The 21,718-nt window shown below is 37.0% G+C and overlaps 1 protein-coding gene across 1 annotated transcript in view; it reads right to left on the reverse strand.

The window, feature by feature from the left end:
* The window catches only part of ARAP2 (ArfGAP with RhoGAP domain, ankyrin repeat and PH domain 2), a 192,219-nt gene that overhangs the window by 168,690 nt on the left and 1,811 nt on the right, over positions 1 to 21,718 (reverse strand). Inside the window, 1 exon segment of the mRNA XM_017891113.1 lies at positions 7,534 to 8,594. Within this exon segment, the coding sequence (XP_017746602.1) occupies positions 7,534 to 8,435 (902 nt within the window). The 5' untranslated portion in view covers positions 8,436 to 8,594.

The raw sequence follows: 21,718 nt of genomic DNA on the forward strand, positions 1-21,718 counted from the left end.
TTCTATGTTTAGATTTGTTTAAATTCACAAACATCTACCATTGTCTTACAATTTTAATTCAATACAGTAACATGTTGTACAGGTTTGTAGCTAAGAAGAGTAGGCTCTACCATATAGCCTAGGTGTGCAATAGGCTATACCATCTAGGTTTGTGTAAGTACATTCTGTGATGCCCAAATAAGGACATAAGCACCTAATGACATATTTCTCAGAATGTGTGCCCATTGTCAAAGATTCATGCATGTGTACACACAAACATATAGCATACAGACAAAAAGAATAAAACAACAAGAAATAAGATTATTATCTGCATGTAGGTAAAATTGGCACAGAAAAGGGTTAGGTCACTTACTCAAGTTCACACAGCTCATAAGTAACTAATCTGAGATTCAAACACAGGCAGTCTTGTTCCTTACCCAGGACCTAAGCCACAATGCTTAACTTAAATTAAAAAAAAAAAAAAAAAAAAAGATTTTGAATATTGTAAGTATACCCATTAGTAGAATTTTAAAGCAATATTTTGTTGGTTTTACCAATAAATAAAATGTGAAGAAAAAAGTTTTTGATAATTTGTATTGATTGCCTCATTTAATATCTACCTACAAGGGATTACCAAATCTATCCACCAAGTTCAGTTGAACCGCTAGAAATGAAAATTAGCAAAATATAGGAAGTAAGTTGTTCTGAAAACTCTTGAGTATCAACTTACATTTTCATTTATCTACTAATAAATTATCACAACCTTTCTTATATTCTAACACCTATTATGCCCAAAGCAAAAAGCAAGTGGCTTTATTTATCTACAGCTCACATTAATTCCTTGTATCAGCCTTATGAGGTAGGACTTGGTGTCCTAATCCTACCAATAAAGGCGGGAAATTCTCCTAGCTCAAGTCCCACAGCTAAGAAGTAGGAATCCAAGATTCAAGATCAATTTTGTCTTTCTTTTCTACTATTTTACCACCAGCTATCCTGAAAACTGCTTTTAACTTTGAAATATAAAGCATGTTGATTTGTGAAAATTAAAAACCGAACCACAGTCATCATCCTCTCTTGTTCTTATACTTTTATGATGTTAACCTAGTTACTTAAAAGTTCTGAACCTGCTTTCTACATTTATTGAAGGGGGAAAAATCCAGGGCTTGCTGCCTAGGAATATTATGATGATTAATGAGATGATGCTTTTAAAGAGCATAAGGCAGGGGTCTACATAATATAAAACTCAGCAAAAAATGTTATTTTATTACAGAAAACAATTGTTGGTCCTCCTGGTAAACCTAATGTGTGCATTTGTTTCTTAAAGTCCTCAAAATGAACACTTTATATGTGTAATAGTGAAAAAAGTGTCAACAACCTAGGAGAATAAATTGTGTTTTTAAAATCAAATATTATACAACAGTTATTATATAAAATACATATATCGATGTGAACAAATCACAAAAATATTAAGTGAGACACCAAACTATAAAACAATATCATTTTCATTAATCAAAAACATCTACAGCAATGCTATTGCATCTGTAGTAAAAGTACAAAAGCATGCATGAGTAGGATAAACACCAGTTTCAGAATATTTGTTACTTCTGGGCACAAAGGAAGGAGGCAGAAGAGTTAGCTGAATTTATTATTTCTCAATAAACTCAAGTCTGGGTCCACTATGGCAAGATATTATTTTTTAATCTAGATGCTATTATACGATAACATGATAGTTTGCGTACTCTTATGCATGTTTGAAATTTTTCAATTTATAAATAACTTTGTCTTAATATTTTTGTTGTGGTTTTCAAACCATTTTTTTAACTATTTTTTTTTATTATTATACTTTAAGTTCTAGAGTACATGTGCCCAACGTGCAGGTTTGTTACATATGTATACATGTGCCATCTTGGTGTGCTGCACCCATTAACTCGTCATCCACATTAGGTATATCTCCTAATGCTATTCCTCCCCCTACCCCCCTCCCCACAATAGGACCCAGTGTGTGATGTTCCCCTTCCTGTGTCCAAGTGATCTCATTGGTGGGAAATAAACCATTTTTTAAATATGACTCATACTAGAGTTTCTGACCAGGAAGCCAGAATTACTAGCTTACCTCCAAACACTGAGAAGGTACCTCCTTCTTCCTCATAAATTCCCTGAAAGTCATAACCTCATCTTCATCTTTGTATCGCACCCCTTTACCCCTTCCCCTCAGTGCTCTGGAATAACAAGCTAACCCTTGTTGAAAAAATGCCCCAAGCATCATAAACATATCCAGGTAATACATGTCATTGTTGAAGGGCTCAGAAATCATCTCATATGTAAATAAGCTTGAGAAATAAAGCATGTATATTTACAGATTGATTTGTGGAGTTTCAAAAAAGGGAAATTTTAAAATAAAGCTTTATTTTAGTAAGCTAAAACTTATGTTCAAATGGAAATAATGCTTGAAAACCCCAAATAATAATAAAATATAAAATAAAACCCAAATCAAAATATCAATGATTCTGATTCACATTAACTTGGCAAATGTTTCATTAATATTTTCCCTATGTCAATTTTATTATTTGTAAAACCCTAAATCTGGAAATACAGGAAACCTGCAGATGTTCAATTGTGATGGACTAACAGTCCTTGCCTGTGGAATGCAGTATGTTTGTAAGCCCTTTGAAAATACCTGAATTCTGCTACTTAAATAGAGAATTAACAAATTTCTATGCAAGTAAAGAAAAACTACTGTTGTGAATAAAATTGTATCCCCACCCCACAAAATTCATATCTTCAAACTCTAACCCATAACATGACTGTACTTAAATTAGGTAAGGAATTAAAGTTAAATGCAGTCATAAGGGTGGGGCCGTGTTCCAATAGAATTGGTAGCCTTCTAAAAACAGAAACCAGAGATGGCTCGCTCTTGCTCAGCCCAGGAACAAAGCTCACATAAGCAGACATCAAGAAGGCCACCATCTGATAGCTAGTAGAGAGCCATCACCAAAACCAAAGGATGCTAACACTTTGATTTCAGACTTTTAGTATCCAGAACGATAAGAAACATTTCTATTGGTTAAACTACCCAGTCTACGGTATTTCGTCATGGTAGCCAGAGAGACAAAGACAACTATCATTGGTATCAGAATTAAAATGGTTTGTTTAAAGAACCTGAATATAAAAGAAGAGAAAGTAATGAATAACTCTGATTATAAAAGTGAGCGTTCAGCATACCTACAGGTTTTATTTTTAAAAATATTTTTAATCACTAAAGTTGCCCAGAAAAGCAGTGACATAAAGGTAAATGTCAAAGATATCCCCTTATGAGCTGTACTTACTTACTCCTTAGACAACGCAGCCAAATAAAAAAATAATTACATGCCATATGTGGATCATCATTTCACAGAATGTTAAATATAATTTTTTAAAAAAAGGAAGGAGCTGGTGCTGGAGCCTAGTCCTGATCTAGCTCTCAAGAGATAGTTCAAAAGATATCTCCTTCCTTATCACCTTCACTTAGAGGCCTTGCTAGTCCCTGGGAGCCCTCCAGGCAGAAAGCAGATCCAAGAACTTCATGTCTAAAACACCAAAAGCAATGGCAACAAAAGCCAAAATTGACAAATGAGATCTAATTAAACTAAAGAGCTTCTGCACATCAAAAGAAACTACCATCAGAGTGAACAGGCAACCTATAGAATGGGAGAAAATTTTGCAATCTACTCATCTGACAAAGGGCTAATATCCAGAACCTACAAACAACTCAAACAAATTTACAAGAAAAAAACAAACCACCCCATCAAAAGTGGGCAGAGGATATGAACAGACAATTCTCAAAAGAAGACATTCATGTGGNTTTACACTGTTGTTGGGATTATAAACTAGTTCAACCATTGTGGAAAACAGTATGGCGATTTCTCAAGGATCTAGAACTAGAAATATCATATGACCCAGCCATCCTATTACTGGGTATATCCCCAAAGGATTATAAATCATGCTGCTATAAAGACACATGCACACGTATGTTTACTGTAGCACTATTCACAATAGCAAAGTCTTGGAATCAACCCAAATGTCCATCAGTGACAGACGGGATTAAGAAAATGTGGCACATATACACCATGGAATACTATGCAGTCATAGAAAGGATGAGTTTGTGTCCTTTGTAGGGACATGAGTGCAGCTGGAAACCATTATTCTCAGCAAACTTTCACAAGAACAGAAAACCAAACACCGCATGTTCTCACTCATAGGTGGGAATTGAATAATGCGATCACTTGGACATGGGAAGGGGAACATCACACACCGGCCTGTTATGGGGAGGGGGGAAGGGATAGTGATGGCATTGGGAGTTATACCTGATGTAAATGACGAGTTGATGGGTGCTGATGAGTTGATGGGTGCAGCACATCAACATGGCACATGTATACATTTGTAACAAACCTGCACGTTGTGCACGTGTACCCTAGAACTTAAAGTATAATTAAAAAAAAGTGAAAATAATAATAAGAAGAAGAAGATTAAAAAAAAAAAAAGACAACCTGAGGTTATTGTCCAGGCCAGCTCTCCAGATAAAAGGAGCAGGCAGGAATTCAGGGAAGAACCCAAGTCTGCAACAAAGACAAAAAATTTGATAGAGCATTAATTATATCAGATTATGTTGAGAGGAAGGAGGCAGGAGGGCACGTGTCCGGGAAGAGAAAAACAAAGAGCCCTATGTCAGGAAAACACTTCAAAGTCGACATCCATATTCCTTTGAACAGCTGTATGAAATGTTTAGTAATTCCTTTAAAAACACAGGCCATAAAGAAATATTTTCATTTGGTATATCAAGGAATGCACTAAATATCATTTGCAGGTGTTATCACTTGACCAAAGAGAAATTCACATTACATAGCCCACAGTTTTATTTAAAAAGTCATATTACAACACTTGAAAATCATGGAATTACTATTTGCAACATAGGAAAGAAGTACTAGGAAAAACAAACAGTGAACTCTGAAAATAATTTATTTGCTCATTTTATGATCTGAGCACCAGAAAAGCATTGTTGCTATTAAGTACCACAATCAAAGAAAAGAAAGGTTAGAATAGGTAATCTGGCCTAAAAATCACATGGAAAAAAAAAAGTGCTATGATATAGTTAGTACTAAATTATTTACTACTAATTTTAATGTTGTTTCCACTCTCAAAGACTCAGTCACAAATTGAGTAACGAGCTTTTCATATGATACAAAGTTACATTTATAATGGAAGAAGTTGAAAATATACCACTCTGGCATACTGACTATTTTGAATAAAGGGCATTTAATTCAAGTACTGGAAAACAACAGGTGTAAAAAGAGAACTCTGATCTTCCAGCCTCCTTAAAAGCAGAAGATGAAATTCCCCTGAAAGAAATTAACATCCTGTCCTCAAGGACAGGAAGGCTGAGGCCAAAGAATTCTGTACAGACCTTGTTAAATAACGTATCTTTTAAGCCTCCCCACATAATTTAGTCGGTTTTTCACAACTTAGTTCTCTTTTTGTAATTCATTATTTAAGCATTTCACTCTAACTGCTTATTTGGGTCTTCATCTCTTTATGAGGATTCTCGAGCCATGTAGTACTCGTATTACTTGTATGAAATAAATGTGTATGCTTTTCTCCCGTTAATCTGTTTTATATCCATTTAATTCTCAGGCCCAGCTGGGACCCTAAGAAGAAAGAGGTGGAATTTTGCTGCCCCTATACAACTAAATGAGTATCAAGATTCCCTGTAAAATTCATGAAAATTAGCATGGGCTGTTTGAAACTTAAATCAAATGCTTCTTATGTGAGATGATCCTTTACAGCTACCAAAGGGATTCAATTCTGGCAAAGATGCAGCTTTAATGTGTGTACACATAGTAAACTTTCTGGCATGTCAAAAGCATCTGCCATCTGAAGACTTGTCATTTTTCATTCACTTTCTTTTAATTATTCAAAATTAGCAAACTATTTTAAAGCTAAAGTGTCAAACAAAATGAGTGTCCTTTACAATCCCAATAAATAATCCAATTCTTATAAAGGCAATCAACATTTTCAACAATATTTACTCAATGAGGGGTTAAGGAAGTGGGATCTGGAGTCAGATGTACTGGTAGGAAATCCTAGTTCACTATGTGAATGTGAACTTGGAGAAATTAACCCAAGCCTCAGTTACCTCATAAGTAAAATGGGGTGAACATATTTCCTACTCCATGTTCACAGAGACCCTATCAGGGCCACTGTGAACATTAGATAACCCCTGCAAAATTATAAACCAAACTAGTGTTTAATAGATGACACTAGTTGTTTAATAAATGTGTTTAATACATGACACTATATTGATTTTCTAGTAAATACCAGACTTTGCCACTGGTACTAGGGATGTCAAGATAAAGACAAATTAATTAGAGCCTCTGCCATCAAAAGGTTTATGCTCTAATAGGAGATACTTATATTAACAGAGTCTTGTAAATGGTCATGTTTTCTCTCACAAATACTAAATTGCCACCTTTTCTCTTGCAAATACTATTTGCACTGCAATTACCAAAGGTACCTAAGGCCAAGAGAATCAGAGGCAGCCACAGATTCAAAGGGAGTAGGGGGAACAGCAGGCATGGGGAGAAAAGAGGAATCCTGCTGAAACTCCAGCCTGGAGCCTGTGCAGGAAGTGTGTAAAGCATTTAGTGCCACTACAGTAACAGTCAAACTTGAACAGCCTCGTGTCTCAGCAGAGAGACAAGTGTTAACTTTTAATGGGAAAAGCAATATCCTACTCCAACCCTAGAGAAAACCACAACTATTTTAGGTATAACTTTGAGATTCACAAATTCTGAAAGCTAAAGCTGATGACCTCTTTTGCTACAAATTACCTCCTCCCAAACTGTTGAGGTAATCCTCCTGTTACTTCAGGATACCAATGACTTACTACCTGGGTAGAAGAACCACATTGGTAAAGCCCCTCTTTTGGGTCCCAGAGGTCTCATCTCTAGTGAGCCTAGCTTCATACTGAGCTGTCTGTCACCATCTTTTTACATGTGACTTCTACACGAGACTGCAAGTCACCGTATTCCTCTTTGCATCCTTCCTACCAAGCAGTGACTAAACACCAAGTTCAATAGATGTGTGTTGAATTATTACTTGGTGCCAAGCATTGTGCCAGGCAGCAGAGATACAAACATTAAAAACATGTTCTTTGTCAAAGAACAAATCATCTAATGGGGAGACAGAGTCAACATTTCAAATATGAGAACTGCACTAATGGAAAGACTACAATACTAGGTGTTGGGAATTGGTATGGAAAGGAATATCCAGATAGAATTAAGGGAAGGGATGTTCCCCCAATTAAATAGGGAAAAGCTAAAGAGTCCCAGGCATTATAAACTGGAAACAGACTCTGGGAAATAATGTACAATGAGAGGAGGAACATTTTTAAAAGAAAATGTTGCTTGAATAGGTAAATGAATATAGTCAAATTTAGAAAGGAACACTGAAAATATAACTGTTAAAAATCACTAAATTCCCTCAAATTTAATGCTTAGAGCTTATTGTAAAGATTCTTACCTCCCAGAAATTCCTTTTGTTGACCCTGGAATCTCTGGTACAGGCCGATGTCTTAGCAGAAAAGATCGAGATGGTCTTGAAACCAACTTGCTACGACTTCTCATAGGTGCTAGGATTGGTGATGATGGAACATACAAGTCATTTACAATCATTTCTCCTTGAAACTTAAAGAATGGGGATGGTGGTGATCCGTCTAATAAACCATTTGTTCCATTTCCAGAATTCGTTTCTGATGTTGAACAGCCAACAGAAGAAAGGCATTCAGAGTCTGCATTAGGGAGCTTACTGAGATTTTCTGAGATCAATTTAACTTTTTCTGTTTGTTGTTCTTCAATTATGTGATCCATAGTCTTCTTTGTAATCAAAGACTCCATTTTAATATTTTCACTACCAAATAAAGAATCATTCAAAGAACCCAAATTCAGGTGTGGTTCTTCTGCAGTGGGGAAGTCGCGTTTAGGAGGAGACAGCTTATTATCTGATTGAGGATACTGGCTTCTTTCCACACTTGCATCGTCTTCAAGTTTTTTTGTAACAGTCTCCAACTGCGGTGGGCTAGGTGTCTGAACACTACTAGAACTAGAAAGTTCCATGCAGATATTCTGATCAGAAGATGGAACACTGTGATCCTTTGAAGGGTCATCATTCTTCTTTGCTTTATGAACATTTGCATATATTGGAAAATCTTGCATTTTTGACAAGATTATCTGTAACTGTTTAAGTATCCTCCTACGGTGACCTGTAGGTGATATTCCAATTTTCTGTAGCAGGCTGTCATTTATTGCTGCACAGTCCTTCACAGTAGTAAAACCACACTCATGGAAATGTAAGAGATACTGCTCCAAATTAATGCTCATTAGGAAATCTTTTATATCCACATTTACTTCACTGACTGAGGACATAATGGTGGCTTCATTACTAAGTTGAGTTACAAAAAGTGGCACGATGAGATACACACACAAGAAGATGCACTTCTCTGCTGGCTTTTCCTCTATCAATTGTGACAGAAAAGTTTCTTAAAATGTTATTTTCTTCACAGTGACTGCTTTATGTGCTTAAGCCTAGAAAAAAAAATAAAAATGATTAGGCTATTTTAATTATTAAAATCTACTTTTATACACTTTCTCTGAAGAAACAACAGAAATTAGGACACTAACTTTCACTCTGCATTTGGAATCTTTGTGCATTGCTTTGCATGCCCTAGAAAACCAGTTTCTCTGTATGTGAGGGTACAGGACAGAAATGCTATGACAGCATCAAACTATGACTTTCAAAAAGGTGAAAAAAAATGACACTGACAGACGTACCGAATAAACATATATCAAAAGCTTTATTCAACTTCTTAATTAAAAATGAGGGAACCAGTAAGTCAGTAAGATTGGATCCAATAGCATTTGTGGAAAAGATTTATATAGTCCATCAGAAAAGGTTTTTTTAAAGTATTAGGATAGCTAGGTTAGATAAAAAGCTGTTTAATGTCCTACAGGATAATAAGCCATAACATTTGGGGTTATCTTTTCTACTGAACAAAAATCTATAAGCATACAGGTAACTTCTCAGTGTCTATGTGCTACTCAAATAATAAATAGCCAAGTCAAGCACAGGAATTAAAATTGGGATTAAAATATCTCTAAGGTGGTCTTGTTAAACAATATTCCTGCAAAGGCACTGAAAGAATGTTCTTTTGACTTTCAAGTTTTATGCAATTTTCTTAACAGTAACTGACTATAAACAACTTTCCCTTTCACTGCACTTTCTTTCAAATACTTAAAAAGCAGTCAGAACATATTTCTCAGTTCAATAATTTTCATTTCATAAAAGCAGGCAGCATTATATGTAAACAATAGTGATATACAAGATATGACATTGAATAATCAGCTAATTCTTAAATACATTAGACAACAGAAAATATGCTAATATAAAAGGACAAGGTAAAGGTTTAAGGGTCATGTGTCCTCCAAAGTACACAGCAGATTCATAAAAGTTTATTTTTCTCCCAAACAACATAATTAAACGTTTTTTAAAAGTCCATTTTTCCAGATGCTAATTATACAGGTGTGTTCAGTTTATGAAAATGCATATGTGCAAGTTTCTGTACACTGTGTGTCAACAAAAAAGTACAGAGCAGGCATGACACATATATACTGAAGTAATAAAATGAGACACACCCAAACAAGGAAAATTTCCCTGAGCAGATTTTGATGCAGGACTGAAAAACCCCTTGAAATAGCTCTACAAAAGGCATATCTTGGACTCTGCATATGCTACATGCCAAGTGCCCATAAGCTACTGCTTCAACTATTTTAAAATATCAGCAAGCAGTAACAAACAGGTATAGGATAAAAGGGAAAGCATATATCTTCTTCAGGACACACTGCAGGAGCAGAGAAATAAAAATACAAAATAAATGATGAAAGGCAGGAAATCCTTTTGTCAATAAGACATCCCAGAGTAACACCTAAAATGCTTAAATGTCACACACAAAGAAGTTACACCTCAGCCAGGTGTGGTGGCTCACACCTGTAACCCCAGCACTTTGGGAGGCCAAAGTGGGCAGATCAATTGAGGTCAGGAGATCAAGACCATCCTGGCCAACATGGTGAAACCTTGTCTCTACTAAAAATACAAAAATTAACTGTGTGTGGGGGTGCACGCCTGTAATCCCAGCTACTCGGGAGGCAGAGGCAGGAGAATCACTCGAACTTGGGAGGCAGAGATTGCAGTAAGCTGAGATAGTGCCACTGCACTCCAGCCTGGCGACAGAGCGAGACTCCATCTTAAAGATAGATAGATAGATAGATAGATAGATAGATAGATAGATAGATAGATAGATAGATAGATAGATTTGAAAAAAGAAAAGTTACACCTCAACACTACACACAAACTCAATTCTCAGATAAGCCACTTTTATTCTACACAATTATTTTGCAACAAATGTATTGTCTATTTTTACTAGCATTATCACAGGATGGAAATAATTACTACCAATGGAACAATAAGTGGACATAATGTATTCACCCACTTTAGAATTTATAAACATGATAAATTGGCCAATAACTTGAGAGTATTAGAAGCATTTTCCTTCTGAAGTAGAATAAATTATAAAAAGTCACAGTTTTGCTTACCAGTGTCCACAAAAACTTTAATAGGAGAAAAACAATTTCAATAAAATACATACACACATACACATCAAGAAACCTCCTGACCCATCCCTACCCCAAATCTAAAACCTAGACTGCATTCCCAAGTCCACCTTTGTATTATCCATCACATTTAAGGAAGCAGGTGAGCTCCCGATTTTACTCCTTGCTACTGACAGAATTATGTCCTCCCAAAATTCATATCATGAAGCCCTAACCTTTACTGTGACTGTACTTGGAGATAGGGCCTCCAAGGAGGGAATTAAGGTTAAGTGAGGTCATCAGGATGGGACCTTGATAAGACAGCACTAGTTTCTTATAAGAGACACCAGCGAGTTTTCTTTTCCTCAGGTCCCAGAGCCCTCTATGTAAGGACATAGGGAAAAGGCGGCTATCTGTAAGCCAGGAAGAGGAATCTCACTAGGAAAATTATCAGCTGGCAAATGGATCTTGGACTTCTCAACCTCTAGAGCTGTGAGAAAATAAATGTATGTGGTTTAAGCTACATGGTCTGTGGTATTTTGTCATAGCAGCTGAGCTGACTAATACACTTACTCCATCCTTACTGCTTTTGTCATGGTTCCAAACCTCATGACATCTTTTGCCTGGATTATTGCAATGGTCTCTGAACAAATCTCTCAGCCCAGTCTCCATGCATCAGTCAATGAACTATCAAATACACAAACTCGGTATGTAACTCCACATGCTCAACCAGATAAAGTCTATGCTGATATTGCTTATAGTGCCAAATCACATTTTTGTCTCTAGCAATAATAATAGCAGGTGCTATTGATGTAAACAGCAATTATATGTCAGACACCATGCTCATATTTCCTGTGACACAGGAATTCCTCTGTATCAACTACAAGCTCATATTCAACCCTTTCAAACATTCTGCCAATATCCTTCATTCACTTTAGTCCATTCTTGTCAATTATTTCCCTGAGGCAACAAGCTGTTTAGCAGCTCCATGCCTTTTTGCATACACTCTATCTGTTTTCTTAAGCACCATTTAAAATTATAAATAGGCAGGTATTACCTCCTCTGTGAAGGCTTCTTATCAACCCCTCAAAAGAGAATGAATCATTCCTTCCTTAACATACATTTATAATTTCTATACTAGAGCTTTGCAAAGCACTTGGAACATGTTTAAGAGATGTGAGAGAGGCTGATAAAAATGGCAGAAGAGATTGAGAACCCTACTGTATTCGTTTTTTGGTATATATGTGTGTACTTTCATTTTAATACACAGCCCTTTCCTTTCTTTGGCAGATACATATATACTTCCTAGGTGGTCAAATCAAATAAAGATATACCAAAAGCTCTACCCAAAACCATCTCTCTCTATCACTCAACATGCTGAATACAGTTAATGAATCTGTTTCCTTTTCATGCCATGAAAAAGGCTCCCTCCCACAGCCCTAAAATCCTCTCTGCACGTTAATGTCAACTCTGTCCTCCAAATTGCCTGACATTTTAACTGTGTGAACACCCAAGAGTGTTCACAGATTCAGTTCTTTCCTTAGATGCTCTAGACCCAAGCACATCATTAGATACACAGAGATAATCATGCCTAACTATAAAATTTCAGTATGTGAAAGCTCCTTAATACGAAATTGAGGCTCTCCATGTTTTGACCTCCAATTGCAGTCTATGGCATGTATGCCACACTCTAGATCAGTGACCCTCCAGGTACTGATCTGTGGATCTTCTGTACATCAACAACTGCTGTGGGTCCTAGGAGTCTACACTTGTTACATCCTCCAATTATAACTGGGATGTGTGAAAAAAATGTGGTAATTACAGTTCTAAGTTCTTGAGGCTTCCCAGACATGCTTTACACCAGCCCACCTGAGCCTAAGCTCATCACTATCCTCCTCTTGGATAAAATCCCCCATCTAACATTCTGCACATAAGTTTTGCAGTAAGACTAAATTAAAATCCCACCTCCTCCACTTTCTAGCAGTGTAAATATAGGCCCGTGCCTATGTCAATGTCTCCATTTCCTTTCCCATAAAATGGAAATACTCCAGAGTACCAAGCATTGGTGAAGATTAAATGAGATAATCCATCATAAGTGACTCGCACATAGTGCCTAGCATGTACTGATGCTTAGTAAACATTCACTTCGTTGCTGTAATTATTTTCACCACTATAGTCATTGTGTCCCCACAGCTAAATTTTCTGTTCTCTGAGGTCTAAAACACTTTCCTTCACAAGAGTTCTAGTGAACAAGAAATGCATTCTTCTCCGTATTCCTACACTATTTACTTCTTAGAGTGTTGTCGCAGTTCGTTCAGACTGATTTAACAAAATACGAATGCTCTTGGACTTACAATGAAGTTACATCCCAATAAACCCATTGTATACTGCAAATATTATAAGCTGAAAACGTGTGGCTGAGAGGGAGCCAGGCTTGCTGCCACTGCCCAGCATCACTAGAGAAGTGTGGTTTCTCCCAAATGCATATCACATTCACTCCATCATAAAGTCGAAAAATCCCAAGTCAAACCATAATAAGTTGGGGAACATCTGTACCTTAGACTGGATAATTAATAAACAACAAAAATGCATTACTCAGAGTTCTGGAGGATGGGAAGTCCAAGGTCAAGGCGCCTGCAGACATCATAGATAATGCCTTCTATGTGTCCTCATGTGGCAGAAGGTCAAGGGGCAAACAAACAAGCTCCCTCAGGCCTCTCTTCTGAGAAGACTAATTCCATTCAGGACAGCTCTGGCCTCATGACCTAATAACCTCCCCCAAGCCCCACCTCTTAATACCATTCTCTTGAGCAGTCAGGTTTCAACACACAAATCAGGACACATACATTGAGATCATAGCAAGTGTTTAACTATATTCTGCTGTTCCACAGACAGTGTAATATCAATGCCAAGACTCTGAATCCAGACAACTTGTGTTGAATTCCAATTCCTACACTTACTAGCTTTACTATCTTGTGTATTTAACATCTCTGTGCTTTAGTTTCTTAGTCAAAAATAATGGGAGTAATATTAGTACCTACTTCATAGGGTTACTGTGAAAATTACATGAGTTAATATATACACAGCACTTATAACAACAACTGGACATTACAAATTCTAAGTAAGTGTTGCCATTATCACTATTATTTTATTATAATAAACTCTGCCAACAGGACAAACCCATATAAGCTGCACAATGAATGTCAGATTACTTGCTTATAAACATGGTGCATCATGTATACACAGTACATGTTTAGAGAATGTATAAATAGTTGGTGTTACAGACATGGCTGTGCATCTCCCCATGCTATCTCAAACCAATTCCACGAGGCGATGAAAGGGAAGTAACATTCAGGAGCACTTGTTACATGCCCAGCTTACCATATCACTCAATGAACAGCACCTTGTTACTTTACTGTGCTATGCCTTTAAACTATATCCTGAATTCAGTAACACTATCTATCTCCCCTGCTCACATTCCAGCCTAAGCCACCATCATCTCTCTCTTAGACCACTGCAATAGCCTCTTAGACTGATATTCCTGATTCTGTCCTGGCTCCCTCTCCCCAACACAGTAGATTCTCACTACAGGAGCCAGAATGATTAATGTCATAAGAAAAGTCACACCATATCACTCCCTATGACTTCCAAACTTAATCTTCCCTGACTTTTACCCTCCATCACTTGACAGCCTCAGAGCCAGCCTCCTTTCTGTTCCTTCCTCAGACCTTACCTCTTGATCTTGTCTCTTTCTAACCTTCTTCTCCAGCATACACCCATGTCTCCAGTCACTCCATCACTTTGGTATGTCTCTGCTCAAATGCACCCTCTTCAGAGAGGTGGTCCCTCCCTAATCTATGCTATACAAGCATGCCTTGTGACTCACCATCCCTTATCCTTGCTTTATCTGTCTCCATGGCATCTACTACTGCTGATATCTGTTGACTGTTCCAAGAAGGCAGGGATCTTGTCTACTGTTCACTGCTCAGCTCAATAAATGTTTGCTGAATAACTTCTTCCTTGCTTTGTGATGAGGAGTGGAAGGTGCACATTGTTTTAAAATGTTGTCTATTTAAGTAATCAAACTAGTATGGAGCATATTGATTTCAAGCACAGATTTCTCCAATTCATCTAACCTTAACAGAGGTCCTCAAATCAGGAGTTGAGTGTGAGGGGTCGGCCAGGAGGTATCAGTTAGAAACATCCTAAACCATCTGTGGGACTTTTAAAAACTCATGGGTTGGGCCAGGCTGGGTGAGGTGGCTCATGCCTGTAATTGCAGCACTTTGGGAGGCAGAGGTGGGCGGATTGCTAGAGCCCAGGATTTCCAGAACAGCCTGGGTGACATGGCGAAACTGTCTCTAACCAAAATATACAAACATTAGCTGGGTGTGGTGGTGCACACCTGTAGTCCCAGCTACTCAGAAGGTTGAGGTTGGAGGATGGCTTGAGCTCAGGAGGAGGAGGTTTCAGTGAGCTGAGATTGCACCACTCATCTCCAGTCTGGGCAACAGAGGCAGACCCTGTCTCAACTAATAGTAATAGTAATAGTAATAATAATAATAATAATAATAATAGGTTGGACAAGCTTCCCCCTCCTAATGTCTTGAATAAGGAAAGTCACTACAGTAAGCCCCTCCCAAACTCCCTCCCCATCACCCATTACCAGTAGAGCTTTGTCATCAATCTCCTAGTTGAACAAGGAAAGCAAAACACTGAAAACCAAGGGTTACTTCATTAAACCATGATGTCATTCAGACAACTTCTAGAATCACCTTTGCCTGACTATATGTGACAGGATGGAAAACAGCACAGTACAATTGTATCAGTCATATGATCAATCCATTAAAACAAAAAGGGAGCATATCACTGAAAAATCAGAAACACATTCTTAGCAAAGTTAGAAACTTTGTGAGAAAATGGGCTTAATAGTAGTCAGAGGATCAATATAGATTTACAAATTAGGCTGCTAAATGAATAATGAAACTTTTCAACATTTTCAATACAAGTCTTACAAATTCCAATAACAATGAGAGCTGGTTGTATTCCAGAACAGTGGTTCCCAATGGATTGGAACTATATCCCTTGATTAGATTCAGAGATATGTGAGAAAATGCTTTCACTGGTCTTAATGACTAAGTGATGCCAGTAGACAGAAAAAGTGTGACATTCTGCGATAATACCCAAGTAAAAAATTCAATTATGATTTTTACTCCTTCAACTCTCTATAATTAATCAGTTCCCAGTATGGCACCCAATACTACAGATGATAAAAAAGAAAAGTGTCCCTGCCTTCAAGTGTCCCTGTAATACACCACTTCAGTTTGATGTGTGTCCATGTACGTGTCTAAACCTAGAAGTCTACATATATTTACATTTAAGTGTCCAAGAGTTAAGAGGCAATGACAAATTAAGGGAGAACATTTTTGTAACTGCTATATAAAGCAGTGGTAATATAGAATTGAGTTTATCAAAATTTATTGTTGCATCTGTCATTGTAGAAAGGTAGCTCATGCAGGACTACAGTACAGCTGATATAATGCAACAATATGAAGCCAAAATCAAATAACAAATTATTATTTGCTAATAAATTTATTGTGGAGAAATCACTAATTCCTTGGAAAATTGGAAGTCTCCATATGGACAACATGCTGAACTAACTAGTTGAGGGTACAGGTCTTCTAGAAGTCCAACTGATATGGATTGGGTGTTTTGTCCCCTCCAAATTTCACATGGAAATGTGACCTCTGATATTGGAGGCAGGTCTAGGAGGGGACCCTCTCAGTGAGAGGTCATGGGGGTGGATCCCTGATGAATGGTTTGTGTGGTCTTTATGGTAATGAGTGAGTTCTCTATGAGTTCATGCAAGATCTACTTGTTCAAAAGAGCCTGGCACCCCCTCCTTCTCTTGTTCCTTCCTGGCATCTGATATGCTAGCTTCCCCTTTGCCTTCCACTATGACTGTAAGCTTCCTGAGGCCTCACGATAAGCTGAGTGGATGCCAGTTCCATACTTGTGCAGCCTACAGAACTGTGAGCCAAATAAATCTGTTTTCTTTATAAATTACCCAGTCTCAGGTATTCCTTTATAGCAATACAAATGGACTAATACACCACCTTTGCTTCAGTACAAAATACAGAAATAGGTTATTGTGTTATTTGCACATTGAGCAAACTACTATCAAGATAATCACTTCAGGTACTGACAAAAACATGTTCAATTGGACTCTTCCCCAGAACCATGTAGAAGAGGAAGTATTTTAGAGAAAATATGCTTATGGTTGCATTCTTTCCTCTGTCCCACAGTATAGAGCAGACTGCAAAAGGATGAAGGTCAGGCCTACTAACTTATTTTTCTAGTCTGAGTGCTTAGCCCCCAGAAAAAGTATAAAACTGGTCATTTGGTATCTGTCTCCTCCACCATCCATTCACCTACATTAGTGTGGCAACATCAGCCCCATTAAACCCCTTACAGGAAGCCCAGTTCCCTCAATGTGGTCATCTCTTTTAATTGAGGTCACTCACGGGCTCTTACCTCCTCTGCCCCTGTTCTCTACCTCAACCACTACTCCTTTCCCATCCAACAAAACACATCCATCTTCTTTCGTTCTCCCTCAGAATTGCATTGCTAATAATAATAGCCAATAGTTGTGGAGTATTTGCAAACCATTTGTGTAGGATCTCATTTACTCCTCACAGCTGCAGGGAGGAAAATCCCATGCTGAATGTCACGCAATAGATAAACAGTGGAAACACTAATTTAAGTGTTTCTGAGAGTCAGACTCCACAACTTGTGCTGTAAACTGTAATGCCTCATAGTAGATATAAAATTGATTTAATAGTAAAGAGGTAGCAAAGACTTAATAGTCTCCCTCTCCTTTGTCTAGCTATTCATAAGTGCTTATATTCACACTAGGGAAATGCTGTTTAAATATACCATATCTTGCAAATTCAAGTTGTATACGCCATTTAAGTTTGATGTGTCCATGTACGTGGCTAAACCTGGAAGCCTACATTCATTTACATTTAATTGCCTGAGAGTTACAGCCAATGACAAATTAAGGGAGAACATCTTTGTAATTGCTATATAAAGCAATGGTAATGTAGAATTTCATCTATTAAAATCTATTTTGCATCTATCACTGCAGAAAGACAGCTAACACAGGACTATAGTACAATTGATAGAGTGCAACAATATGAAGCCAAAATCAAATAACCAAATATGACCAAAAGAAGTAGTCACTGCCCACATGAAGTCAATGGTTATTGTAAAAAAAAAAAAAAAAAATACAAATACAAATCTGCTTGAGAAGAAAATAAAGTATTAAAGCCAGGCATGGTGGCTCACGCCTGTAACCCCAGCACACTTTGGGAGGCCCAGACGGGTGGATTACCTGAGGTCAGGAGTTTGAGACCAGCCTGGCCAACATGGTAAAATCCCATCTCTACTAAAAACACAAAAGTTAGCTGGACATGGTGGAACACGCCTGTAATCCCAGCTACTTAGGAGGCTGAGGCATGAGAATCGCTTGAACCCAGGGGGTGGAGGTTGCAGTGAGCCAATATCACGCCACTACAGGGACAGAGCAAGATGTTGTCACAAGAAAAAAAAAAAAAAAAAAGGAGAAGAAGAAGAAAGAAGAAGAAAAAAGAAGAAAGAAGAAGAAAGTATTAATACAAAAAAGATACCTGACTATGGTCTTAAAGGTTTAATATTAAATGTAGTGCAAAAGTAGATAAGGAGTGGAAGCAACCCAGATGTCTATGAATGGATGAATGGATAAAGAAAGTGTAGTATATATACAAAATGAAATACTAAGAAGCCTTAAAAAGGAGTGAAATACTGTCATATGCTACAATATAGATGAACCCTGAGGGTCATTATGCTAAGTGAAAAACCAGTCATAAAACAGACAAATATATGATTCCACTTACATTAGGTATCTACCATAGTCAAATTCATAGAAAGTAGAATCGTGGCTACCAGAGAGGGAAAGAGAGGTAAGGAGTTGTTTAACAAGCATAGAGTTTCAGTTCTACCAACTGGAAATGGTCTGGAGATCTGTTTCCCAGCAATGTAAATATACTTAGCGTTACTCAACTACACACTTAAAAATCATTAAGATGGTAAATTTTATAGTATGTGTTCTTTTTACCCAGTAAAAAAGGAGATCAGAAGACAGACCAGAAGATTTGGGCCAGCGTCTCAACTCTTATTCAAACTGAAATCCCTGTACATCCTTGGACTTTTTTGCTCTCGTTTGGGAGCCAATTCAAGCCTTCCAAGTGTGGTAACACCACACTCATGAGGCTTCCCTGCCTATCCCATCCCTCCTCAATCCCTTATTAGTTCCGCCCAGGCAGTAAGGATAGATAGCACAATGCCCGAATTCCAGTCCAGGCTTCCCCACTTTTTAACTATGTATCTTGATTAAGTTATTTAACTTTCTGAAGCTTGTTTTTCTCATTATAAAACAAGGGTAATATACCCCATATTGTGTAGTATTTCTATTAGAATTAAACAAGTCAAATATTTAAGATATATAAGACTATCTGACATGAGTTACAACTGCACCATAAATGTTGGCTATTATTAATTTACCCATTGTATACAATATTGCCTTTGATCATATTCATACCACTCTATTGCACTCGGTTTGAATGGAATTCTTCTGTCTGTGTAGTAATACTACATTCCTTTAAATTATCACTGTAAATCATTCTTCTAATAAATCCACAATGCACCTAACACAGCAGTTAACATAGTTTTATTAATGTAGTAATGTATAGATGTAGTTAGAGTTGTAAGAATTATGACAATTTCACCTGAAGACTTAACACCTGGGACACAAAGCACAGCGATTTACCAGGGATTCCAGCTCTGCCATGTGCTACCTGTGTGGCCTTGGGAGAATTCCTCTCTTTTCCTGAGCCTCACTGTTGTCATTTGTAAGCAGGGAAAGTAATAGTGCCTACCTCACGGGGCTATTTTGAGGATGAAATGAGCCCATATGCATTAAGATCTTAGAACAGTGCCTGGTAAGCAACAAGCATTTAATTAGTGTCTTCTGGATAAATAATAATGGAAATTTTAGCGAAAATAGGTAGGCTCTGAGCAAAATCATTTCGTAGCTTGGATCAAGGAGTAAGGATTTTCTAAGCTGTGTTTTAATTATTTTACTTATAGTGCAATCTGAAAAACACAACAAAAAAAAAACTAAAACTTAACATTAATTTCCATCCAGTGAAAACCACAAGTGCTAATTCCTTTACTTAGTAAAACAACATATTAGTAGCACAGGAGATACCTAGGTTTAGGTGTTCTGGATAATATCACAAAAGTTAAATGCCTGATAATCTCCTTAACTTCTGTAAGTCTTTTGTCTTTCAAGCTGTCCATCCAGATTTTAAGTTAATTCATTAGGATTTGAGAATTTTTTTAAAAAATTCTAATGGAGAGATCCCTAAGGTAGAACCATAATTCTTGGGATATCGGAGGATGATTTATTCTTCCAGAGTTTCTACAAAAGCAGAATTTTAAAACTTTTGTATAAATGTATACTCCACCATTTTTCTCAATGTATGTCATATTTTTAGACAAACAACCAGATGTTTCAGAATAGCCTACTGTGAGTGTTTCCTCTCTTTGCATTTATAAATAGTACCCTGACCTCTTTTCCAACTGAGTTTGAGGGTTTATTCCTATTGGTTTAGCAACTGTCAAAGTTTCTTTTTCTTATAAAAACAAAGTATTTCAGAAAATGTCTCCTACCTTACTCGTCCATTTTTTCTTACATGTATTCATTCAATATACATTAAGCAAGGCAACTCACTCCAAGATAAGGCAGGGAGATATTTGGCGTTCAAGATAACAGCATCTACTATCTGATTTGACAACAGTGCTAAGGGCTAAAAAGAAAGTGAAGATACAGTCTTCCTTCCAATAGTTTACAATCTAAAAGGGTAGATTAGACATGACTATAAGAAAAGAAAAATGGCATATATATGAACAATCAGTTCATTACTACTCAGTAAGTGCCAATAAAGAATACCAAAAACACCACAAAAAACAACCTTTTGCAAAGAATTTGATATATTCCAAAAAAGCACTTAAATTGTCATAGTGAGAAAAATCCAATTTTATGACCTTAATTTCCACATGGTTTTATATTTTAGCATTGTTTTAAATACATAGAGAAGTGGCCCCATCATCCTTCATGAGTTCTCAGGAACTCTAAAAAAACCCTCAAATCTCCCCCCCAAAATGACTACTTCAACCCAAATGAGGCCTCCTTTGTTTTCTCTGCAGCATGGGTAAATAAGTAAGCTTGTGCCGAACAGAAACTGAAACAAAATTTCACAGGACAACTTTCTAACTAGAAGGGATCACGTGAGGAGAATACCATTGAGTACTGTTTCATTTAAAGACAGAAACAAGTGAGCAAAATGGTTTAACTACCATTACATATTTAATCTGGCCAATACTTAGAAGTAATAACTAATATGATAAATTACAAGGTCCAGAACTTTGCAGAAAAGATTAAGACAGCCTCTCATAGCCTCTAATCTTACATCCACCGTATGTGGTCAAAGCTAAGACATATTTCCCAGATTATTAAGAAGTTCTCTACCTAATTAATATTTCACCAAGAATTCCCAAAATTCTTACAACATAGCATGTGCAAAGATTGTATCCAAGAAATGTATCAATAAATAAATGAAGGCAGGTGGAAATGTGTGCTAAAAGAAAACTATTAAAGCAATGACTATCATTTATACTTAGCGTTTGTATAGTCACTTTCACCAAACTTTCTCCCAGCTGCAGGGAGGTAGGTTAGAAAGTAACAAAACAAAACAATAACAACAACAACAACAAAAAACCTTCTCATATACCATGAAGTCTATAGCTCAGAATCCTAACTAGACTTTAAACACCTCATAGTTTCAATGCATTAATGTAAAAGTTCTTCAGAAAACTGTAATTCATTATAATCTGAGTTCTATACTTACCCACAGTATCCAAGAATAGTTGGATCTGATAAGTATTATTGCATACCCATGAGC

Source organism: Rhinopithecus bieti, unplaced genomic scaffold (genome assembly GCF_001698545.2).
Source record: "Rhinopithecus bieti isolate Rb0 unplaced genomic scaffold, ASM169854v2 scaffold_19939, whole genome shotgun sequence".
Taxonomy (NCBI): Eukaryota; Metazoa; Chordata; class Mammalia; order Primates; family Cercopithecidae; genus Rhinopithecus; species Rhinopithecus bieti.